Source organism: Pempheris klunzingeri, chromosome 1, assembly GCF_042242105.1.
Source record: "Pempheris klunzingeri isolate RE-2024b chromosome 1, fPemKlu1.hap1, whole genome shotgun sequence".
In the NCBI taxonomy this organism is placed as follows: domain Eukaryota; kingdom Metazoa; phylum Chordata; class Actinopteri; order Acropomatiformes; family Pempheridae; genus Pempheris; species Pempheris klunzingeri.
Genome location: NC_092012.1, coordinates 28,481,350 through 28,507,930, shown reverse-complemented (window position 1 = coordinate 28,507,930; position 26,581 = coordinate 28,481,350). Strand labels below are relative to the sequence as shown.

At 41.7% G+C, this 26,581-nt stretch overlaps 1 protein-coding gene across 1 annotated transcript; it reads left to right on the top strand.

Moving 5' to 3' along the window:
- The first annotated feature begins 1,196 nt into the window (after nt 1–1,196).
- Nucleotides 1,197–25,065, top strand: tpcn2 (two pore segment channel 2). The gene is made up of 25 exons (XM_070833593.1): nt 1,197–1,410; nt 7,066–7,121; nt 8,833–8,909; nt 10,161–10,338; nt 10,499–10,615; nt 11,598–11,704; nt 11,965–12,037; nt 14,282–14,381; nt 14,469–14,534; nt 14,655–14,719; nt 16,306–16,397; nt 16,686–16,767; nt 17,281–17,370; nt 17,462–17,581; nt 18,589–18,648; nt 19,041–19,169; nt 19,543–19,592; nt 20,013–20,112; nt 20,763–20,834; nt 20,928–21,001; nt 22,143–22,248; nt 22,463–22,545; nt 22,626–22,707; nt 24,110–24,201; nt 24,327–25,065. Exons 1-25 carry the CDS (start codon nt 1,266–1,268, stop codon nt 24,403–24,405), a joined length of 2,295 nt encoding a protein of 764 aa, XP_070689694.1. The 5' UTR covers nt 1,197–1,265; the 3' UTR covers nt 24,406–25,065.
- The last annotated feature ends 1,516 nt before the right edge of the window (nt 25,066–26,581 follow it).

The following is a 26,581-nucleotide window of genomic DNA, read 5'->3' as shown; positions in this document are numbered from 1 at the left end:
TGTCTATACGAACAGGAAAGAGAATACAAAATAAAATAATGAATATACACATGTTATAGTAATTACAATGTAGAAATCTTAACGATCACATGGGCAGATATCTTATTCAGTAAGTCAGCTGACCAATGAATTGTCACTTCATCATGTGAGGTAGGGGGGCTAAATGACATGTTTCATCTGTTGTAGTGGGCTACTGTTTCATCTTTATCCAGATTAATAATGAGCCGCTCAGTCAAAAAGACAAGATATTATTATTCTTAAGTGATGATAATGCATGAAATCTTTTTTTATGTTCTATCCAAATAAAAAAAGAAGAGAGAGAGAGAAAGAATTATTACTTTCCAATTAATTGTTGCAAAAATGCCAAATATTCTCCTTCGTTTCATTTCTATTTTTTCAATCACTGTTTTACATTGACTGACAATAGAATATATATAATAATAATAATATATTTTCACTTTTATAGACTCACCAATTCATTCTATTAAAGCATCATCTATAGATCATCTATAATCATTAGTAGTTGCTCTATTTCTAAAGCTGAAATCATGATACAAGTCAAATTTGTGGTTTGCTCACTGATTAGATTCACCAAGTCAGAATTAGTAGCTCGTCAGGGCTTTGACTCCTGAAAACTGTGACCTAAAACACAGACTTAGTGGATCACTGTTCTGACACAGTGTCTGATGATCATCACTGTGGAGTCTGTATGTCATTATTTGGACTTTCCATGAGAATTTAAAGTTTTGCTCTTTTCCTGATGGACATAAACATTCATACATTCATACCTGCCAGCTGAGCAGCAGGGCTGGGCACAGGCCGGGTGGGGGCACCACAGTGGGGGTTGGTTACTTTTTCAACTTTTTTATTTCCCTTGACTTTTTATTATTACTCCTTGCTGCTGCAACACATCATCTGCTCGAGGTTTCAAGTTTCCCTGCTCTCTCGTCACCCCTGTCTCACCCCCCCCCCCCCCCCCCCCTCCACCCTACGGCGTGTGCAGCGCTGTAGGTGGAGTTCTGCTGGTGAAGTCGGTGTAAAGTGATACAGTGGGGGCAGGAGCAGGAGGGGAGGGGAGGGGGAAGAGCAGCACTTCCTAAAAACACATTCCGCCGCCCACTGCTTGTTGTGCTGTTTGGAACTTGAAGTGAACGCACCATCAGACTACCAGACCAACAGTCAGCCTTCTCCCACCACCTCTGCTGCGTTCACGTCCCCAGCTGCGAAGCGGCTCTCCGGTACCGGACAAGCGGCAGATTTCCTGGATGGAAACGGACAGCCTGCTGACCGGGAGTGTGAACGGAGCCTCCGGGGATTATGGCTCCCGGTCCGCCGCGGACAGCAGACGGATGTCGTACTCTGCCGCCGGGGAGTCGTGCAGTGTGGAGAGGGACACGGGCGAGTGGGCAGGTAGGGGGCAACACGAGGGAAAGGTTTCTACCCACAGTCCTTCAGCTGACTGGTGAAAGTCTGGGCTGAATGTCCAGTTACATTAGCAGCACTGTCTCTGTTACAAGCAAAAAGTTCTACACTCATGTGAGCGGGTCCTCCATCAATCAGAAGGTCGGCGGTTCGATCCCGCGGTTCCCCCAAGTCAGCATGTCCTTGGAGAAGACACTGACCCCGCCAGCTTAGTCAGTGTGTGAATGTGTGTGAAGGAGCAGTCTCCTGCATCTTAGATCCCTCCTGAATGAGTGATGGGTGAATGGGTGAATGAGGATGTGATGGAAAAGTGCTGTGAGTGCTCAAAATGAGTAGAAAGGAGCTCCACAGATACAGACCATGTACCATTCACAGGATTATCACCCCCACCGACTGGCAGTGTGTGTGTGTGTGTGTGTGTGTGTGTGCTGTCACCTTCAGCTTCACAGATGAAACACATTTATGTTTGAGTGTGCATCATGGCAGCATGTCTGTGAGCCTGAATCAGTGGTGCTCCCCTTAGCGTTCTGGCCCCAGGCCTATATTGCCTGTAGTAACCCCCCCCCCCCTGCCCCTAAGGTATTAACTCTAGTTTTTGGTGCTGGGTCCAGGGCCTCAAGTTAAGGTCACGATGCAGGACCTGTTAGGGGAAAAGGCACAAATTAGATTTTAGCTATTGGTGCACCGTCACAAACAGCTGGATTGTTACAAACATGTATTAATGTGTCAGTCGCATTTTATCGTTTTATTTTATTGTTGAAGTCATTCCAGGGGGAGCTAAATGTAAAGACTCAACACACTGTTGGGTTCATTTCTAACGATGCCTCATGCAAAATCTGAATCTGACGTTACATTCAGTTACTGTGACGAAGAGCATCGCTGTCACACATCATGTCACGTGCCCCAAAAACAGGAGCCACCCCACCTTTATTGGGACGATCTGGTCACCTTGGACCCAACAGTCATGTAGCTACAGCGTACACTCAGAGCAAACTGTGCTAGGTGCACCTTCCTAACACGGGAAGGTTCTAGGGTAGGTACTTTGGCCCGAGAGCAGACTGAAATCCTAGAGTCGTACCTGAGGAGTGTTATTCAGCTGGAAGTAGCCGTTATAAGATGGTAGACTAGGATGCACATGTTCAGGAACAATACTCAGGTAGGCGGTGGCATTTAAACAATGCTCAGTCTGTATTAAAGGGCCTAATGTGTGCTAAGAATATCAATACAACCTGAACCATTGACACATGGCAGGGTGGACCCATGCACACATGCTGTTAACAGCACACTCTGTTGTAACACCTGCTTATGTGGCCTTCCTGTCAGCTTGAAACCAGTCCAACATTCTCCTCTGTCCTCTCTCACTAACAAGGCGTTTTCGCTCTTAAAACTGTCGTTTTGAGATAAAAACAATCTGGTGACTGTTGTGGTGAAAATCATACAAGATTAGAAGTTTCTGCAGAACAACTGAACTACCTCACAGTGTCTGCATGCCCTAGTGCACAGAGTTGCTGCCACCGTGGCTGATTGGCTGATTAGATATTTGCATTAAAAAGCAGGTGTACTAATAAAGGGTACCTAATGAAGTGGCCACTGAGTGTATATAATCTATTATTTAATCAATAGTTTAGTTTGTAAAATGGTGTTAAATCGTAAAAATCACAATGAACCAGCAGTATAACCACTAAAGATATTCAGCTTGCAATTATATAAAACATCAAATCCTCACACATGAGAAGCTGAAACTACAAAATATTAGATTTTTTTTGTGAGTAAATCACAATGTTTATCTGTGCCTATTAACTCATTGTTTCTGTTGTAGTGTATGAACCGTTTACTCAGTATAGCTAACACATTTTATTTTTACTTAACCTGTCACAGGAAAGTTGAGTTAGAGCACTGGAAGGTGATTTGACCCCCAGTGATGCAGGACTTATCTGGTGTGCACATCTGAATGTAAAGTCAGAGTGGAGTCACTTAACTGAGGTCGTGTAAAACCATCTGCACTCCTTTTTCTCAGCCTTTCTTCAACTCGTAGACGTAGAACAGATGTATACTGTATGTTGTATTTGAATTAAGATACGCTGATTTCCTACAGCTCAGATCGGTTTCATCCCACTTGCCGTGACACACAATATAGTAAACTATTCTGCAATGAAGTGACTATTCCCCCTTCTTATGCTGCGTAAAGCTAATAGAATTACAGCAGCAGCGAAGTGTCCCGTGACTCAGGGTAACGCAGATGAAAGGACTCACTGATATTCTCTGCCATTTTCATGCAGCAGTTTCAAACTAATGCCACATATAGACTCACTAAGGCTTATGAATGGAATTTCTAATGTCACGCCAGGTTTTAATGTACATGATGTGTCCATAGATAACATTCATAGGGATGGATCTACATTGCTGATTATAGTATAATCACATGGTCTCTTATCAAAGCACTTTAGTGTTTGATGTCTCCACACTGACAATCTTTGATATTTCCACTCAAATCAACCTGGAGTACATTTACACCATTTTGTTCAAGGAACCCAGTTTATTGTACATGAATCAAGAATTGATCAGAATTGCTTTGACGGTTTAGGATGATTAGACCAGTATAGAGATAGAACCATTATGCATTTAGCCTATCTTAGCACACACACTGGAAACAGGGGTTAGCAGAGCTCCATCATGTTGCAGCCTTTCAGCTTGCAGCCTAGACACCGATACATCCTTGTGGTTTTGTTAAGTGCTATGACAAGGTGCAAAGCTGGTAACTTCATGTGAGAACAGGCTGGTGATCGGCTGCTGTTATCACTGAGCCAGCCTTATTCTGCTTATGGAAGGATGTTTGCTCTAACTGCACAGTATGAGAAAGTGTATACTTTATTCAAATAGCTGATTAGTGATAGTTAACCTTAAAGTGTTAAGTAACAATAATAGTTATGTGATAACTTTCTTAATACAGGCAGATATTAAATGCACGTCTTGCTCTGCTTTATTAAAAACACTCTATCATCACTCATATCATCTCTCAGGCATAATATCAGTTTGATAAACCAGGAAAAAGCTTTAAATACAGCATGTAAGCAAACAGGAATGAATTAGATCCCCAACACAACGTCCTGTCATTTAATGCTGGCGCAGGCAGCACAGCTGTTCCAGAAATTATGACATTGATGGATTTTTTGTAAGCAGTGATATCATCTCTCTCTCTGGCATACTAGCTGTAATCGGCTCTTTCACTGTCATGTCTGAATAAAGCCATGAAGGAAACTGTCCATTACAGACAGATGAATGACAAAAAGCCATTACTTTGACCGATAGATGAAGCAAGCGATGTCTGAAAAAGGCCTTCAGATTTAAAGTTAATCTTAATATTAAAGTTAAAGATAGTACAAAATTGCTGATGGCAGGAAATAACAAATAGATAATATGAATATTGTTTCATAGATACGTAATGTCGGTGCTGCTAGAAGTCAGAGCACAGGGTTTCTCTTTGGGGAATTCATTACTGCTGCTGTAACAAGTGAGATGTGCAGCTCACGCTTGGTGTGTGTTGGCTGTGTGTGTCTCAGCAGTGTGGCAGCCGTTTTAAGTGTTGCCTTGTCAGTGGCACCCACCGCCATGACACATCCTGCTGTGACGCATGGAGTCAGCAGCACCAAATGTGTGTGCGTGAATATGCGAGTGAGTGTGTGTGGGTGTGTGTGGCCACAACTGAGTCATCATATATGTTTCTACTTACCGCTGAATGGAGAAGTCAGAGTCAATGAACGTAATCATCTTGTGCTGTGTGAGTCTCTGAAATGTTCTACTGTACTCTGACACGTTATTATCGAGCACTTACAGTATTATTTCTTCCAAGGAAAAGTGCTTAGCTAGCTGAAAAACTTCTTCCTGCTTCCTTCCACAGACATCAGTGTCCTCTCACTGAGTCTGGCTGCACACTCATCGGCTTATCTCAATAATAGTATCCCACCTCTGAGTTCTGTTCGAGGTTTCTTCCTGTTAAAGGGGAGTTCTTCCTGCCACTGTTGCCTAATATAATATCTGATGCTTGCTCATGTGGGGATTCTTGAATCCTTAATGTTGAATTTGGGTCTCGCTCTGAATTAAAGAGTTTGGTCTAGACCTGCTCTTTATGGAAAGAGTCTTGAGATAACACTGTTATGAATTGGCGCTATATAAATAAAGATTGATCGATTGATTGATTGAATGGCACTATAACATAGATATAAAGACCGTCATGTGACCTGAAGTGCTGGCTGTGGAAAAACCCCACACAGCCCATGTTTCTGAATAGTTCGGTAACACTTTATAAGATTTTTAAGTCATGGTTAACTGGTGCATGAGCCGTAATGATTTATGAAGGAGTTCATGCAGGGTGTATCAGACATTTCTGTGGCATCAGATGCAAACCTGATGCTGTGGGACCCAGCGGTCTTTATATCACCTTCATAAGCCAGGAAGTGGAACTTATTGTATATTTTATATTATTATATTTGTTTAACATTAAATAGTCAGTAACTTTTTAATGATGAACAACAACACTACTACTACTAATAATAGTACAAGTTATGTTCCACCTCTAGCTTGTAAATGTAGCAGAAACTAATTCTGTTCTTCATCGCTGAGCTTCATCGCTGAGCTAATACTTCAAGCCTTCTGATTGTTGGGAATGCTGCACTGCCTTCAAGAAAGTATGACCTGTTAGGGTAAAAAAGGTCTGTGAATGATGTTCAGCTGCCTGTCAGCCGCTCACAATTATTTAACAAACTATTCATTTTCAAGGTGCACTTTCACTTTTACTACGGAGGGTCTGTGTTACACTCAGTTTTACCCATAAGGCTCAGTTTAGTGGTTATGTAGAGGGTTTAAAAACAGAACAATGTCTTCAGTGGCTCTGGTGAAGCTTTGTACTGTCTGAAAAAAATAACCCTGATGATGTCATCAGGGTGATCCTGGCATGCGACTGAAGCCTATTACAGAGCGCCTGTGTTTGAAACAAGAGTTCGAAAGATGTGGCAGGGACAGTCAGATTAAATGATGCTATTTGTTGCATTATGGGAGATGTAGGATGCAGTGTTTCTAGAGGTCAATCCTTCTGGCGACTAAAAATGTAGATGACCAGTGTTTCTTGTGTTGATTGCGGTGATGCGCGTGGCCTGTCTGCTAGCGCCACCCTGAGGACACACTGGTGAAGCTGTAAGAATAGCTACACGATCAGTATGCTGTTTCTTCTGATAATGTGTGATAATGATTTCAGTCTTCACATTACACACTTCCTTGCACATGTGGGTAGATTCCGTGTAGAAATAACCCACCGTTAGAAAATTAAGCTAAACCTTTATCACGGCTCTCAGCTTTATACCAATTCCTGGTTTTCCCAGTTTTGCCTGAAGTAAAAACAAACTTTCATCTGAGTTCCCAATCCAACCAGTTCTACAGACAACACGGTCTGAGGTAGTTTCTGCTGTCTGCCTCAGCCAGAGAGCATGTTTTCCACTGACTGAAGGCACACATGGTGATTGAGGACTCTGAAGATCACAGCGCTCAGAGCACTTGTGAGACATGGAAAGATCTTTGTTCATTTTGGCTCCTGAACACAGGATAGTGTTCAGGTGGTCCTTCTACTCTCACTTGTCTCACTGTCCCCAGGTGACGAGAACCTCTACATCCAGCAAGCTGTGGTGTTCATCGAGGACGCCATACAGGTACGCGTCCAGTGACTCCCCTCACTCTTTTCATTCTCTTTTGACAAATAATGAAACGTATTCAGCAGCAGTCAAAGGTTTGAACACACCTCCTCATTCAATGGTTTTTCTTTATTTTAATTATTTTCTACATTGTAGATTAATATTGAAGACATCAAAACTTTGAGGGAACACATATGGAATTATGTAGTAAACAAAATTGTTAAACCAGAATATGTTTTATAGTTTAGATTATTCAAAGTGTTGAATTCAAAGTGTTTCTTGGCTGTGCTTCTTCTTCTCCTTCTTCTTCTTCTCCCTCAGTAGTGGCTTCTTTCCAGCAATTCAGCCATGAAGGCCTGATTTACGCAGTCTCCTCTGAACAGTTTATGTTGAGATGTGTGACTAATGAACTGATTCTCTGCAGCAGAGGTAATTCTTGGTCTTCCCTTCCTGGGGAGGTCCTCGTGAGAGCCAGTTTCATCATAGCGTTTTGCGACTGCACTTAAGGATGTCGTTTCTCTTTACTTGAGTGGTTCTTGCCATAATATGGATTAGAAAAGTAGTGGAATATTCACTCTAAAGAGCTGTGTACCAACCCTACCTCTGCACAGCACAACTGATGGTCTCAAACACATTAAGAAGGCAAGAAATTCTACAAATTAACTCTTGACAAGGCTCACGTGTAAACTGAAAACCATTCCAGGTGACCACCTCATGAAGCTGACTGAGAGAATGCCAAGAGTGTCAGCAAAGCAGAAGGTGGCTACTTTAGAGAATCTGAAATATAAAACATATTCTGGTTTGTTTCACATTTTGTTGTTTACTACATATATCCATATGTGTTCCTCAATCGTTTTGATGCCTTCAATATTAATCTACAATGTAGAAAATAATAGAAATAAAGAAAAACCATTGACTGAGAAGGTGTGTCCACACTTTTCACTGGTATTGTATGTAAACATACAAAGGAAGTAACAAAATATGCTCCAGTATTTTGGGCAGGATCTTTTTCTGTCTTTTGTGTTCATCCTCGATGAATTGGTACTAATGTAAAGCGCTTTGTATAAAAAGCTCCACCGTATATTATAGTATTTGAAAATATACTTACTAAGCTGGTGTGTTGGTTCAAGTTTGAACATGACTCTACATTTTGAGCTTCACATATGTTTCAGTCCTGCTTTTTCCAATTAAGGAACACTGCAGAAGTTATACTCGTCTTTCAGCCTAAAGGTTTTTGTGAAAATCACCTGCCTCAGCAAATGACCTCTGTCTACATGTCCACAGTGAGGCTTTTTACAAAGAGTAAACATAGATCACCCCAGATCAGATTATTCTACAAGACATTACACGGACGGTCACATCTGTGCCTCCGAGAGTAGAACAGCAGGAACATCTGGCTGCTCCACGGTCCAGACTGCAAACTAAAGGTGCTCATGCTGCTGCCGTCGCTACTCTGAAAGAGCGACACGCTGATCCAACGCTGCTGGCAATGACATGACCGATCCACATTAACCCTCATATCTGTGTCGATGTCTTTTTGTCAGAATTCTGTTATATAGTTTTCCACAGCAATTTCTATCCTCACTGTGGCCTATTTTCTTTGGCTTTTTATGGGTTGAAGCTTTTTTTCTTTTTGTTTTTACTCTATTGTCCTCTTCCCGTTTTCTTGCATTTCTTGCATGTTTTATGTCATAAAAAGTATCAATAAAGTTTGTTTGCTTGCTTACAGTACCGGTCCATCAACCACCGGGTGGATGCCAGCTCACTCCGCCTGTATCGATGGTACTACTCCAGGATATGCCAGTGGTAAGTCAACACCTGCTTCGCCCAGGTCATGTGTGAGCGCAACTGTACCTGAGTTTATGTTTGCAGTAAGTAGATGTTTTGGCCACATCGCTGCAGGGGCTGAAACTGTAGAGTCACTGCACCTGCAGTACTGCACAACATGTGAGGGCTGAGTCATGATCCTACTGATTGTAAATGTATCTCATGCTTACTTATGTTACCTGGATAACTTAGTTACCTGTATTATTTATCTCTATAATTAAAGCCTAGACAGAACTGTCTGGATAACTGCAACACATTGTTCTTATTTCTACTTTGTGAGTGCAAATATCATAAAGCAATCATGCCGCAGTCTCCCCAGGAAATAATCCATCTAGTGCTGGAAGTCACTGTGGGAACTGTCGTGAATTCTCTCAGTCCCACGGTGGGGCAGAGCTGTTTTTACCTGGTGTTTAACTTTCAGTGTGATTCTGTTCCAAGTGATTCTGAGACATTTTATAAATAAGGGCTGTGGGGCTTTGGACAAAATGTAATAAATCACTAACCTTAGTAAAAAAGTCTCTACACGCTAACGCTACTGCTGCCTTCGAAGGTGATAAAGAAACCTTTGGAAATGCGCTAATGCTGCTTAACAATTCCACCATTAAATGCTGATTTTAGTGGTTTCCAGGAAGGCTCACTTCACTTCATTTATAAATGCTGAAATTGTACAAACACAAGCTACCATGACATTGTGGCATCTTGCTCTGTAACCTCCGGCTGGGGTCAAGTCCTCAGTTGTACAGCATGTAAACAGGATAGGCTACACTGTATATGTATCAGTATGTCAGCTTGCTTAGTACAGCAACATCAAAAAACTAATGGCTTGAGTGGTCCAGTGGGGATTTTGTAACTGACTTGAATTAGTTACATATCTGTTTCCTCCTGTCTTCAGTCTCCAGTCTAAGGTGGCTGTGTCCTGGTTCTAGGTTCATGTTTAGCATTGAGACATGGTGTCTTTTCATCTGACTCTTAGCGAGCAGCAATAAACATATTGTGCAAAATGTTGAACTGTTCCTTTAACAATGTGGCTATGAGGATTGTGAGTGCTGATGAAGGATACAGGGTAAACTTGTCAACTCTGTTCTGAGCAAGATCAAACTTTAGACAGCACCATCTGGTAAGCTTCACCGGCACACTGAGATGAGTGAATGATCCTCAGAACGTTCCTGTGTCTAAGCATCTTTCTAACATGCATAGATGCATCCGCTCACCCATCTGTCCTTGCCACAGGGGCTTGGGCCTTTCCATCGCAGTGGTGTTGCTGCTGGCATTTGTGGAGCGCCCTTCCTCCCTGTCCGTCTCCTCGGACCCCCGGCATCGCTCTCCGTCCTGGGAGCCTCCCTGCGGCTTCACAGAGAGCATCGAGATGGTCTGCCTCATCATCTTCTGTCTCGATCTCGCCGTCAAGGTGAAGACAGTAAAACATTTGCTCTCTTAACATCTGGTAAAACAAGGGTTTCAACACATTTTTCCACATGTGACGTTTCCAAATAATCTCGCTGCTTTCCCACTTTCCCACTTATTTGTCCATTTGAACCACTGCTTCACTCCGTCTGCTTTGTCCTCAGAGCTACCTGATTGGCTGGGAGGAGTTCAGGAAGAGCAAATGGCTGATTGGCTACATGGTAGTCATATCAGTCTCCATCATTGACTGGGTGTTGTCTATCAGCATGGTGTGTGACGAGGTGAGGCTGCCTATAATGCCTCTTTGAGCATGTTGTGCACCATCAAGCACTCAGCATTCGTACAGAGGTGACTCAGAACATCGTAGTGTGGTTGTAGCTGTAGAATGGTCAGCAGGACTGGACAATGTAACGTTCTTTTCTGTTCTAGTAGATCTGAGAAGTGTCATCAGTCACTGTCCCATTCAAATGCAGTCCAAATGACTCAAAGTGTTCTTGCTTCATCCATCTTGTATCAAGGATACTTTTGGGGCTCACTAAATTTGGGGAAGCCAGTATCCCAGCATACATTTCACACTGAGCAGCATCAGTGAATTTGAGTGAGGAACTCTCATTTAATCCTACAACTGTTACTGTGTCACCAAATTAACGTCTTAATTAAATCAAAGGGATACGTTGGCTTTGTATCATTACAATGTGGGGAGAATATGTTAAACTATGTTTAACTGACATATCAGGGGAGAACAGTCTTGTCTGAGCAAGACCTTTGCTAGTTTCATTTTGGCTCTGATGTCCCCTCATTGTTTTAAACACATGATATAATAACCTTTGTGAGATAAACATAGCTCTTAGAGTCTAAATCCAATATTTGTTAATGCCAAATGAGTTTGTCTGAACTAAATTTAGGGATTTATGCTGTTATTCACAGTTCAATTTGAACAACACGGCTGCCTGTGTGTATATTTCCTCCTAATATTTTCAGATCTCATGATTCTGTGACATAAATGACTAAATATAAATGAAAAGGGACAGTGTAGTGTAGTTTAGATTATTTACAGTTCTGTCCAAGTGTCACCTGAACAATACTGTCTTCTCAATAATAAAGTCAGGGTAATTCATGTATTCCGCTCAACCAGGAAGACTTCAAACTTTCATACCCTGTATTGAGAAGGAGCTGGTAAAATCAGTTGGATCATGTAGAGTAAGAATCACAAGGCACACTGCTTTCAAAGAAGTAATCTGGTCTTTTCTCTGTTTGAATCAGACACTGAGAGTACGGCGACTCCTCCGGCCGTTCTTCCTCCTGCAGAACTCCTCCCTGATGAAAAAGACACTGAAGTGCATCAAGAGGACCCTGCCAGAGATCGCCAGGTTTCTGACTCCTTTACACTGCTAGGACTATTTAAGATCTATTGATTTATGCAACATGTTTCAAATCATGTCTTTTTCTACACTTTCTTATGTTTTCTCATTTAAAGCAAGCCAGTGTGGCCACTTGCAGTATTTTTAGATTATGCAAGAGACTCTGGGAGAGTATCTTAGAAAAACAGGGAAAGATTCAGATTCAGAGTCACTGACTCCCCAGGCTTGTCCACCCCACCCGGAGTGGGTGTGTTTTCTTGTCTCTGCAGTGTCATCCTGCTGCTTGCGCTCCACCTCTGCCTCTTCACTATGATCGGCATGTTGCTGTTTGTTAAAACGGAGGTGAGTTCAGATCTTTGTGGTCACGCCCTGTTAAATACACACTACTGTGCTGTGCTGCTGACACACACCGGCTTGTATGGACATTAAAAACACAGTTGAAAAATAAAGACACAAACTAAAAACTGACTAAAAGTAATGTCTCAGTGAGAGAAAGTTGAACGGTTAGGATATGAAACACGTGTTAACTAGAATAACTGGTTTCTGCCAACAAGCCTGATAGTTACTAAACCAGGAAGTGGAACAGTTCACAGTCACAGCAGGCAAAGGAGAGGGGCATTACAGTAGTACATATAATGATACTAAAAACACAGACATCATGTATAGCAATATGCAAAACAAATGCATGTATGTATGCGTGTGTGTATGTGTAATGACACAAATCCATTCATGGAGCACAACCTTAATCAACAGTACATTGTGTGTTTCACCCCGTTTGTCTTGACAGGGATGGTACACTATAAAAAACCCACATAAAATAGTTGTCTATTTATTTAATACAGCTACTACAACAGCTAGTCCAAAGGTGATCTGTGCTGTAAAAGACATGTGTTGTCTGCCCACTGTAACATATTTAACTAAAGACTGCAACTAATCACAGTTTTTATTGTCAGCTTATATATTAACATGTCAACCAAGATGCCTACATGGCAAATTCCTCTTGCAAGTTGTCTGATGGTAGCACTTTATATCGACTTGCACTATAGCAATGGGAAAACTCAGTGGAGTGTGAAACCCAAACTCCACTGACTGTATTCCATTAAATATAAAAAGGTAGCACATCTCAAATTTCCAATTTAAGAAGGACAAAAGACGCCAGTGGTTTACTTTGTGCTTGAAAACACACTGTAAATGGTCGCCTCCCCAGGAAGATGCTTTGAACTCTGTTGTCTATTACGTGTCCAACAGAGAAACAGCAGTAAGTCCTCTTAATGCTTTCCTATTAGAACTGCTGCACCTTGTTCTGCAGCTAAATACAATATGAATCCAGCTGACACCTCCGACAGGCTCAGACTACAATGGCGCCCTGTGTGGCTGGAATGGTTGTGGGAAAATGAGAAGAAATTGTTGGACATGACCCCAATTAACCCTCATCACTCAAAGATAAATCGATACAAACAGCACAGGAAGACATCCTGTTGTTTTGTTGCCGTCGTGTTTGGATTTAACTACGCACAAAGAGGAAACTGGAGCCGATCAGTTCACACCTCTATCTACTGAAACTGCTGAATCCAGACTGGGCTTGTTTTTCTACTGAACATTGTGCTTCTCAAACAAAAGAGACACACAAGACACTGGGATGTGCAGGAAAGTGGAACAATCGTTGAAGGAACAACACTGCATGGCTAATGTGAAACTGTTCAATCATCCCCACACTGGGAGGAAAACTCCTTTTCAGGGATTTATGAACTGTTAGCCAACTCATGTGATTTACACATCCTTCTGTCCCTGTGCTGGACAAACCGAACAACCCCTTCAACAATAAATATCAAGAGCACCAAACTGCAGTCCGTGCAAGGCAGCATGGATTATACAGAACATTATGCTAAAGCTAATCACGGGTCACCTCCTTCACTGAGATTCTGTGGGATTGAGAAAGTCATGATGCCGACTGGAGGAGGAGTGTGTATATCCAATGTGTTGGGTATGTGAAAGTACACTCAGAACTTTCATGGGTATAGATTTAAATGTTTTTTTAAGTTGGGGCTGCTTTTAATCTATGTGCCCTTCTTAATAGTGAATCAATGATGGCCTGAAACAAAGTTTTCAGAAGCTTCATTTTGTCTGTAATGGAGTTTAAATCAGATTTAACTACATACGTGTGATTGGTGATAGGTCCCTGTATATAGAAAAGACGTTGGTTCATAAATGATTGGCTCTAACAATAGCTGTGTATTAACTCTGTCCCTGTGGATATTACTGAATTGAGCCTGTATACGCTCTGAAGAAGGCTCTGTGCCAAAACACATATAATATGAGCCAAATAAACAAGTTACATTTTTTAAATTTAGTATTTTGTGCTGTTTGAAATGACATATTTACATATTTTTAGATAGTGGTTCATACTGTTTATATTAAAAAAAAAGGCAGATCTTTATATTTCAAAAGCTGGAACCAAATGAACTTCCAGTACTTTATGTAGCCCTTGTGTCTGGAGAACAACAGGAGGTGTAGGTCCACTCTCCCTCTCCTCGTCTCTATTCATCATTCGTGCATTCATCATTCTCCCTCTGTGTTTCTGCTCAGGATCCGAAGAAGAACGGGGAGTGGGAGTTACATTTCAGAAACCTGCCCAATTCCCTCACCTCTCTGCTGGTGCTGCTCACCACAGCCAACAATCCGGATGGTACGCGATCAGTCACCTGATGAACGAGCCATGTTTCCTGAACGCTGCTCCGTTTCTGTGAGTCTGATCATGTTTTTCCTCCCACAGTGATGATCCCTGCCTACTCCCTGAACAGAGGCTACGCTATCTTCTTTGTCACCTTCAGTGTAATTGGTAAGTGGCGATTACTTCTGTCCGTCTGTCAGTCAACTCTAGTAGACTGATTGATGATTTTGCTGGTAAAACAGTGTAAATGTGTGTCAGTGTGAAGGAATCTGTTTTGCTTCCTGGCAGGAACCTACTTTCTGATGAACCTACTGACAGCCATCATCTATAACCAGTTCAGGGGATATTTACTGGTGAGTCACACAGACAGTATGACAGCTCCTCACATTCACACTGGACGTCACCCAGTATGAGCTTAGTTCTCTTCTGGTTGCCAGTGAGCGCTGTGGTTGAGTGCTGCTTTGATTCTACATGACAGACATCATTACTGTGGGCGGCTTTTTTATTTTTACTAAACACATCGTGGCTGCGCTCACTTAAGTGTTGCCAGCTGGAAAAGTGGGTGTGTCAGTGGGAAAAACCAAGCAGTCAGGAGGAATTAGCTGACAGTCTTGTCTTTTGCCACAGCTTACGCCCAACTCTGAGTCATCATCAAGGATTTTGTGCTTAACCTAATTCCAGAAAATCATTGGCCTGTTGTCACATATCGAGCCTCATTATTACCACTGACTGATTCGAAGGTATACTCCAGTGCAAAGCACTGCACTTCTGTAAAGTTGGAGGATTCACAAGAGACATGATAAGAAAAGAGTGGTTGTAGTGGAAGCATCAGAGGCGGAGACATCCATTTATCCAGCCAGAGTATCAGCCAAGCTTCCAAACTCCAATTCTCATGATGCAACCTTTGGCATCTTTTCACTAGCTCCTCCCCGCCTGGTAAACAGCCAGGTCTGACAAACTCACCTCCTACAGTTTGGAATCTATTTTCTGTTTGAAGACTGCGAGACCAAGCTTAGATAAATGTGCATTGCCCACCCTGTGCACCACTGTCAGCAAGTACAAACTTCAGAGTGGGTGTAAAAGGGGGATAGGGCTATGATCTGGAACAGGATTAGCTGTGCCACAAGTCACAGGACAGAGAGCTAACAGGGATGAATACATTACGTTACTAAGGAAAACATTCTTCCCTTCCCTCCATTAATCTGGCCATTAGCTAAAGCACCTAAACAGTGGTTTTTGTATGTTTTATTTAATTAACCACAAATCATGGATACTATACATTACAGCTAAACATTTCCTAGTTAGTGTTGCTGTGTTGTAAATATAGTTTTTTATGTCTGAGACTCAGAGTTGTGTAATCCATCCCAGTGAGCATCAAGTCTGCATTGGATGTTGGTCTAAGTGTCGTTCTAGTTTTGCATCATCGCCAAGCAAAGATGACTTCAAAGTTAATTCTGACTTGATGTAAGATAAGATAAGATATTCCTTTATTTATCCCACAATGGGGAAATTTCAAGTCAGCAGCAGTTCACACATACAGTATGTTCACACTATGGCACGTTTCAAAAGGAAACAAATGGGCTGCAGCAACACAGCATGCTTTTGAAAATGATCTGCAGTAATGTGAAGGTGCCTGTGGTTATGTGTATTCACAAACAGCAGTATGGCCCTGTGTGTGGAACAGGTGAGTCACAACTGCCATCTGCTGGAACATAAAGTGAGTGTGACTGGATTCTAACATACACTGCGGTGTCTTCTCAAACATTACTAAACCAAAGTCATCACCATTAATCCAATAAAACCACAAACTCCTGCTGCCGCTCTGTGTTTTTATTGGTTATCTTCAGAAAATCTTGACAACTATTAATACCAAAGGCAGAGGAAGAAAACATGAGCTCACTGAGGACATAAATGTCTTTTTGTTCATGTTTTGGTCCAGATGTCGGTCCAAACGTCCGTCATCAGGAGACGACTGGGGATCCGAGCTGCTTTCCAAGTTCTCACCTGCCAGGGAGCTCAACAGGCTGCCGAGTAGGGACACACACTCACACACACACACACACACACACAACAAGGTTAATTAGAAAAAGGAGCGATAAAATGTCCCTTTAACCTTAATTTAAAAACATACATTATTATGCTTATTATCCATATAGGAAGGTATGTGAGTATGCAAGTGTGTGTGCTGTATGGAGGTGGGTGGTGTACTGTATGCATGAATATGATGGATGGATGTGCACAAAATGTATAAATGTATAGATCTAAGGGCAGCTCAGAACCTTCCTCCTCTAATATAAGATGCATTGTTTTCTCTGCCAGTGAGCGTGTGCGTGTTGATGTGGTGCTGGAGGTGATGTCCAGGGTTCAGATGAAGAGCTACTACAGAACAGCCATCACAACGGTCAGAGCTGTGCTGCTACACACACACACACATGGACAACCACTCTGTAACTCTTTTTACCTTTCTCCTAAATATAATACAATATAAGGTATATCTAAGAAATGTGATATTTAAATTAGTTTCTTAACAGTGTATAAATTCCTGTCAATCAATTCTTACCTTTTGCTTGAAAATTCATTTTAAAGGTTTCAGCAAGAGGCACAGAATGAGTATATGTTCAGAATGTGGTAGCCTCAGGCTCCTTGCTTTGACTCCAGACATATAAATGCAGAAACACCACCAGGACTGCGTGTGAACTGAGTTCTGAGGTCTGATAAACCCAGCAGTTAGTGACTAGCTGATGAACGCAGTGGAACATTTAGAAACTAAAGAGCCAGATATTTTTCTCAGGAGTTGGTGGAGACCAAAACAAGCCCAACAGTGGGTTCGACCACAAGAATATTTCAATTGAAAACACACTCAGATGAGAAGATTTGGTTCTTCGCCTTGACTGTTTTCCTTTGTGGCCTTCAGGAGGTGCAGCAGTATGCAGACGTTGGCTACATGGATCGAGAGCAGTTCAGGAAGATATTTGATGAACTGGATAAAGATCGCATTAAGGAGGTAGAGCACTACACATGGGCTCTGCTGCTTCAAACAGTTATTCAACATTACATTTCATTTTCATATATCTGTTTGTGTGTGTCCCTCCCAGCACCCTCCTTTGCCCCAGTACAACTCTACGGTCCTGCAAAGACTCCAAGTGATCTTCAGTCACTACTATCTCACTATAATTGGAAATGCAGTGGCGCTGGCCAATGTCGTGTGCATATGTGTAAGTTGCACACACACACACACACACACACATCATTTATCATTTATCACATGCTCACATTTTGGAAAACAACAAAATATCTCACCATGATTATGTGGAAGACGAGCAGATTTGCACAACAATAGATCCAGGCGATTATGGACTAAAATAGTCAGTGAATAAATGCATCGTGCAAATGATTGGATGTGCCGGTCATTAAATAAGCATGATTATTTTTGGTGGCAAAAAAGAATAATGCCAGTGCGCATGTTGAAGCCCTGAAGTTTGAACCTGCTGCCACCTTAGAAACATAGCAAGACTAAAACAACTCTTGTCTCAACAAGACTTAAAAAAACTTGTTCATGCTTTTGTTTTTAGAAGACTTCATTATTGTTATAGTGCCTTTACAGCTAATCCAGAAAGCTGCTGCTTGAGTCCTCACTAAACCTGAGGATGTGGAACCATCTCCCCTGTTCTCAAAGTGTCGTACTGGCTTCCTACGCATCAAAGAATTGATTTTGAGATACTATTATTGACAATGCCCACCCCTTTAAAAGTCTGTGTGTCTGCTTGGTGCGACAATATCACAGGATCATGTGCCTTTGATATAATTATCATTAATATCACACTCCAAATCATATCTATAAGATGCATTATTCTTATGGAGTGCAGAGAAGAAGTTTTGGTGAGCATGGAGATGTGGGGCATCAGATCCATTGAAATTAAGGATTTAAAATGCACTCGTCGCTCATGGGCAGACATGCTGCTCCACCAGATACATCTCTAAAGGGTGCAGATTCTACAGATTGTTTTATAACCTCATGTAAGATCTGATAGTAAGCTAGTTAAAATCTTCTTGATATCTGCTCACTCAGGGGATGTCAGTTGAGTCTGTGGTCCCTCAATGTGGACACGACACTTGTTCACACTGCAGAATGTCCACTCATACATGCTTATACACATTCTCCCTCACACACCAACCAAGCTGTTTACCATGTGGCAATGTGACCTGTGTGTGTGTGTTTCAGACTGTCCTGGTGCTGAACTCTGAAAAGTCCACAGCAGAGAGAGACAACTACATCATGGAGGTGATCACAGTCAGAAAATCACAGAGGATGATTCTTAATCATTATAGTTATTAAGTTTGTTCATCACATCACACAACGCACGCAATAAACCCCCCAAAATCCCCAGATACCCCCCCAGCTAAATGTTTTGAACTTCTATTGTAATTAGGTTGATTTTTCAAGCATTAATAATATTAAGGGTTCACACCATTTGCATTACTGAACCCAATACTGCAACAAACAGGGCGACTTTTGATTGCATCTTCTCCAGCTCCCCCTTCAGCCAAACTCTATGCCTTTCAAAACAGCAAAATCATTAGAAGGTTGCTTGTTTTATCCGCCATTGCAGCCTTGTTCAAACTGTGTACACTTAGAAATTAACCCGTTTTACTCTTCTGCTGTCCACCTGTCAGATCATCAACCTGTGCTTCATCCTCTACTACCTGTTTGAAATGTGTGTGAAGATCTTTGCCTTTGGCTGGAGAGGGTACCTGTCCTACAGGAACAACGTCTTTGATGGCTTCCTCACCATCCTGCTGCTGGTAACACTGCTCTACCCACACACTCATTATTTGCATATGGCCAAGTCAAAGTCCAAATCTCTGACCGATCGAGAGTCTGTGGCACCGTAATCCTCATGTGCCACCTCAGACAGACAGAGTTAGAGTCAAGCTGGCAAACAAAGTGGAGCATTTGGCAGCTAAAGAGCCGATGTTTCCCTCAGGAGATGGTGGAGACCAAAAATAGAGCTAATAGAGAGTAAATATTGGACTTACATTCATCAGCTGGACACAAACACTCCACTCCAAATCATGTTTAATGAAGTAAAACGTTTCATGAAAATTTCATTTGTTATTTTACTTTATTTAGCACTTTATTTTTTTTACTGATCTCATGTGTTTTTTTTCCCATCAGGCCCTACAGATCACTATATTTGTCACCTATAGGCTTCCTTATTCTCACTGGTAGGTTTGTGTTTTCTTCCATTCATTTTAAAAGTGAATGTTTGCTTATTCAACTTCAGTGTGTGCCTTTTTATACTGGAAAATCTGCAGTGATGATTGATATTGGAGTTGCAGGAATGTATCAAAATCACATTTTTGAAGGGAGACAGACAACGAAGGAAAAAAACAGAGCATATATACAAAGAGAAATCCACACGTGACACCAAATCTAAAACAAAATTATCAGCTAAAACACAAATAACGTAGAGAGCTAAAACTATCTAATACAGTCACAGGGACGAGATGCAGAGGCTGGAGCACAAAACGTTTTCCTCCTCATCTCTATATGACTCTGTGTGTCTGTAAAATCAGTAAGCTTTGTAAAATTCAACTTCAGTCCGGTGTGTGTGTGGTTGTGTGTGTGTGTGTGTGTTGCAACAGGGACCCATCCTCTCATGGTATGATGTCTCTGTGGGAGATGGTTCGTTTGGTCAACATGCTGATTGTCTTCCGCTTCCTGCGCATCATCCCGGATATCAAGGTATGGCTGGGGGATAACGCTCAGCTACCCTCTCAACAAGATACTGGTCGTTTATGTCAGAAATTAGTTCATTCAAGTACAAACACACGGACTTCATCATATAATCATACAATGAAAACCATATAAAAAGACAGTGCTTACAACTTCAGACTAATTTAGACATTTTCTTCTGTATCAACACTGTGGTTGCAGTGTTCACGGGAACTGCAAGCAGCTAAAGTAGCATCATTTATGATATATACATTTACTATGTTCAATGAACTACTGAAACAAGAACAACTGAAATAGCTCAACACAACTAATATTACAGGTGGTTTTTCCAAATTCAACACAAAATGCCATTTTTAATGACTGCTGCAGACTCATAGTTATTCAACCCCCGCATTACAATCCTTAACAAGAGCACTCATCTGCAAATCACTCTACTCTACACTCTCCTCTATCCATTCATACCCAGCTTTGCAGATTTGCTATATGTGATGTAGATGTTAGAGCACATGCCACATGACATGCATCTCACGCCCCTCCTTTCCCATTACCTAATTGAAACAGTAAAACACTATTTATGTGAAACAGAGGCTGCAGCGTCATCACAGATTGATGCTTTCAGGCCCCTTTGTGTGTCTCATGTGTTCCATGTTGTTTTCCAGCTCATGGCTTTGGTTGCCAGTACACTGTTGGACCTGGTGAAAAACCTCAGGGCCTTTGCAGGGATACTGGTGGTGAGTTTCATCAGCAGTGACATGCAGAGCAGTTTATATGCAAAGAGCCTGACATGAGGAGTGCTAGATGTGTTGTTTATGCTCTCTGTGCAGGTGGTGTACTATGTGTTTGCCGTGTTTGGGATCTGGCTGTTTGAAGGGGCCATTAAACCCCCTCCAGAGATGAGGTACAGTATGAAGACAGAATGTGGAGGGAGCGAATACGACTTTCTGCTGCACCTGATTCCCATGGCACAGTGACCACTGCAGCAGAGGAAATTGCATCTAAATTGCTTTATCAGATGCACACACACACACACACACACACACACACAAACACACACACACACACACACACACACACACACAAACACACACACACACACACACAAACACACAAACAGAAGAGGGAGACTAGAAACAGGGAGTGAGACACACTGACAGAGTGAAGCTTAGTTCAGACAATGAAAGCACTTCTGTGACAGCTGTTGAGAATGTTGCAGAAAATTAAAAGATGTTTTACGAAGTTACTTCGCAGCAGCTGTGACTCACAGCAGGTCCAGTTTAGTAATATGATTACAACCCCCCTCCCCCAATTATTCAGCTCCTTCAATCACTGATCTAGTCGACCAACAGCCCGAGTTCAGCAGCAGAAAACTCTGTTTTGTGTTCTCTAGATACTCATTACACTCGTCACAACGAGCCTCCAGGTCTTATTTAATGGCACTTAATGCAAATCACATGAACAGCAGCTGGATTCATTAACATCTGTAGTCTTAAGTGAATACGCTGTTAGATTGAAAAGATGTGGCAATGCAAAATGCAGAAGTGTTGCAGACATTTGGTGAGAGAAGATTCACTAAACAACATCCAAGCTCCATTTTTCCCTTTTGGGAACTTACTTCCATCATTACTTTACTTACCCACAGCTCATGTACTCTGTCGCTTCGACGACTGTCTTTTTAACCTGTGAAAGTGACAGTCAGTGTCTACCAACGTGAGGAAAGATAGGAAAGGTTAGTGAATCCTGGTGTGTTATGAACCCAGGACAGGATCTAAAACAGAACCAGCCCCACTGCCAGCCAGAGTCTCTCCTACACTTTTCAGTCGGCTCATTTGCAGTAATTCAGCAGACATGCAAGTGTAATTGTACTCACAGTTAGGTAACCTGTAGACTCAACGATTGGGTTAGTTGGTCAGTACTATTTGTTACAGACCCAAATAATGAGGCTACATTTGTGACACAGACTCGGTTTCACAGGGTTCCACCTGGTTCAGTGAGTCAGCGCTGATGTGTGTGTGATGGTGTGTTCTATGTGTGTGTCCCAGTGTGCTCTCCAATACCACCATGGAGAACATCACCTCTAACTACAGCATGGAGTGCGGCACCTACGAACAGCTGGGCTACTGGCCAAACAACTTTGACGACTTTGCTGTGAGTAACAAGAACAGTCCCATCTTCATCGCTGTTTTTTGTTTTTTTGTGAAATATGTCTGTATTCTTTTATTCCACACTTTTTAAAGTCATTGTTTGACATTTGATGATTGGGATCAGTTATCATTGTCAGTGATGGTGTTCAGGTACTTCTGTGATGCTTTGGGGACTGTAATTATGACAAAATAAATATCCTTCCCTCCCCATCTGTCAGGCATCCATCATTTTGCTGTACGATCTCATGGTCGTCAACAACTGGCATGCCTTCATGGACGCATACAGCAGATACACCACGGAGTAAGAAACACTATGTTTTACATACACAGCAACTGGTGGTGATGATGATGATGATGATGATGGTGTTTTATTTTGCCCAGGTGGGCCAAGATCTACTTTGTGTGTTGGTGGCTCGTCTCCTCTGTCATGTGGGTCAACTTGTTTGTGGCGCTCATCCTAGAGGTCAGTTCACTCACACAGCACAGGCAGATACATTCTATCCCCAACATGGCTGCAAAAAACAGACTGAAAACAGAGTTCCAGTGTCAGTTGGAATGCTGCTCTACATCAGTGCACATGGTATATGAAGGCACATGTGTATATTTTGTGTTTAATGTACGCTGCCTTTTATATTTGTATTTTTTTTGTATTATTTTAACCCCATGATCTTTTCCTAAACCTAACCAAGCTGTGACTGACAACTGATAAAAACAAGTCTACAAATAAAGTAATGCATTTTTCTGAAGGACTTGAGTCCTGTTCTCCTGAGGGAAAGTTCTGTAACTAAACCATACCCAATCATGACGGTTTGGGTATTTGCACTTGCGTTCAAATAGGCACATGTAACTGCAGGTAATCATAGAAACAGAACTTCCTTGTGCATTTAAGTTACCTACTTCCAGATTGGACTTACTACAGAAACACAATGTTTTTTCCTATGTGAAGAAGTCATGATATAAAAGCTACACACACTCCGTGGGGACACCCTGCTTACATCATGGTGTTCTTCACCTCCAGCTTGTCCATCATTTTGTCCATGTCGACATTTCTGTCACTTCATCCGTCTCTCATGTGTGACAGAACAGATGTGTCTGCAGTTACAGTAAATCAGTACAGCTGTCAGATAGATAACACATTGTTTTACTCATGTTTTACACACATAACCTCAACCAGAAGCGTCTTTTTAGGATTCAGTTGTATTCTTTTCCTATTTGGCCTGTAAAGACAACGTGTTAAACAAAATGTACACCACACTGGGTGTTAGATAGATCACAGTCCCTCATCCTCTCTGACTTTTACCATTTTTATGCCAACGATTAACAACAATGAAGTTATTTCTCAGTTGCACTGTGATCAGGCTGGATGAAGCTTCTTCATCCAGATGAAGCTTCTTCATCCAGGATGAACCAGAAAATTCAACAATTAAATGAATACATTCAAAAAAGTAGGCAGTCACTACATGTGGGAGGAATATTTTTCCCAAGGCCCATATTGGCAGGTTAAAAGACCAAAGAGAGTTATGTATAATCAAAAATACTGTCTGGTGGTATTTTTCACATCATCAAGCCTGCAGGGAATGTACAGTATCTACTAACAAGGACTGTGTGCATACCACAGATAGATAAATCTTGTGTGCCATAGAGCTCCACTCTTGTTCAAAAACTATTAAAAACACACTGTTGCACCGGGTGACATGTTCCTTAATTACCATGAACACACACACTGACTCTATCCCACATATTTAAAGAGATAACTGATCTAGATTCTAGGATAATGCCAACCTTATCTTTTAATATAAACTATATATCAAACATGCTCACAACACAAACACTTGTGTCTGTCTTTGTTCCTTGTTTTCTTACAGAACTTCATCTATAAGTGGGACCGCAGTCACAGCTGCTCTGTCACAGACGTGGAGAAGATCCGATATGATACATCTGTTCAGCTCATGTTCAAGTAGGTTGACACTGCTGCTTTGTTGGAAGTCGTAGAACTGTAAAATCTACCAATGAAGCCACAGCGAAGCCATAGTCTGTCAAATCATTCCTCTTTTCTCCCATGATTTGCCCTTCTCTCTCTAGAGAGCAGATCCAGGAGCCGACGGAAGAGGAGTTACTGTGTCAACTCCACCAACATCCCCACTTACATTTACACTGGTGACACACACACAAAGTGCACCAGGACTTGCAGTAATGAGTTAAGAGACTGCTTCTAAATGAGCGTACTGAGTGGTAGAAGCACTGAAAGGTCACAATTACAGCATTCTACTACTATATTTTTAATTGCATTATTATATTTTAATATGTAATTACTACTGCTGAAAACAACTGGAAGCCCCACTCTTAGTATTTGTCCTGATATTCATTTGTAGAGGCTGGGATTGGTTGAGATGAACATGAGTGGGTGGAGCTTAAGAACTACTGTCCTATCTGTGTGCCAACTCCATACTGACACAATGAACAGTGCCTTTAAGTGTCTTTGCAATTATCGCACAAGAAATGAATCAAACTGTGACTACAGAGAGCTCCTGCCAATTTCAATTTTGGAAAGCAAATCCTAATTTTTCTGAATGTGAACTACTGCGATCCACAACACCATGAATTTCACTAGGATTGACTCTGACAGCAGACTGTCTCAGTTATTGGTTTAAACCACTGAAGTTTAGGAAGCTTTTTAAATTTTAGGTTTGCATTGCAGCTGTAGTGAATGTGCGAATGTTTGAGAGCTGCTGCTGGAAAGTCAAACTAACCTTTATGTTACTTGTTTGCAAAGAATTAGCAGACTATCTTTCACTGGATGCACTAAAACTGTAAAAAACAATGTAGAAACTCAGGCGTCGGGGAGCTTCACCAGCTTTTTTAAAAAATCAGACCTTCCTCCAATTAAACTGTCACACAGGGAACCTCCATCATGATCTCCTAGGTGGAGCCTTTTAATAATCACGGCTCCCGTCGTGGTTGCATTGGAGGCCGTGGTGGTCTGAAAGTACCACGCTGTGTTCTCATTATCGAGGGGAAAAACAAGCCCATTGTTCTACGCAGGTTTGTCAGCAGGAAGTGAGGGGAGTCTGTGGGAGCTAATTCACTGAAAAACAGCAATTAGCAAGTTTTAGAATCTGTTCTAATCTGTTCTGATAGCCGGATAAAACAAACACCACGAGGCACAGAAAGGTTAAGTTAAACAAATGTGAACATTTAAAGCCCTGCACAGCTGCACCCATAGTGCATACATACATGTGTGTATGACCGTTGTCACATATGCAGCAATGCAGGAAGCACGCGAGTAGTTTTTTTGCAACAGTGTAAACACGGCTTGAGTCGGCGATGGTTGAAGTTCTTCAGCCTGACACCAGGGCGCAGTGACACCATGCAACCACAGCACGGAACACCATTTTACTGGTATGAATACCCTGAATTATGCACCAGCATATCAAGATGCCTAGAATCATCTTAGCTGTATCCATTCTGCTCCAATAAGCTGTTTTTGGATATTAAGTAAGGCATAATGAAGCTAATCCAGGTGAACAGCAGCGAACTACAGCGTAGGTTACAGAGGACAGAATGCAGTAGTAGGAGCAGAAACTTCCTGTCTTAAATAACCTCAAATGATGTATTAAAAAGTGTTTTATGTGTTTGCCAACCATCACTAACAACCCCATGCTGAGCAGTTTCATCAGTTACATATAAAAATCTGTTTCCAAGCTGTGGCCAAACCACTTCAGTTAAAAATGACCAGTATGTAAAAGATAAGTGTGTCTGTAATTTAATTAATACGTGTTAGCAATACTGTAGGTACTGGTTGATACCTTACGTGTGTTTTGGGACTGTTTGTTGAATGTGTTCCCCACACTGCAAGTTAAGAAGTCCACCAGGAACCAGGAAACACACCTTCAAGTGGAAACACTTGAACACCACACCAAAAACTAAAGCTCATTGGTAGCAGTAAATGTAACATATATGTATATTATGTATATTGTGTGTGTGAAAGCGGCTTTATTTTCACAGCTGACCTGAGACACACAGATGTCAAATGTACAGAACATTTAGGCAGTGATGTGCATGTATGAAAAGTGATGATATTCTGGGAGTATCTGTGGTGCTGGTGAGGCTGGATATCACCATCAGTGTCAAAGGCTCAGTAACTGTCTGCTGTAAAGCCAGTGGGTTCAGATTTCTCTAAAACTAAAAAGGTAAAAAGGGAGAAGCTCACTCAGGGTGTTATTTAAAGTGAGATCGTTTTCTAGAAAGGCCAAAATGTACCTTGGTATTTAAATACTATCAGTCGTTCCCATATACCATTGGACATATAGGAACTATGAATGCAGTTTTGTGATGTT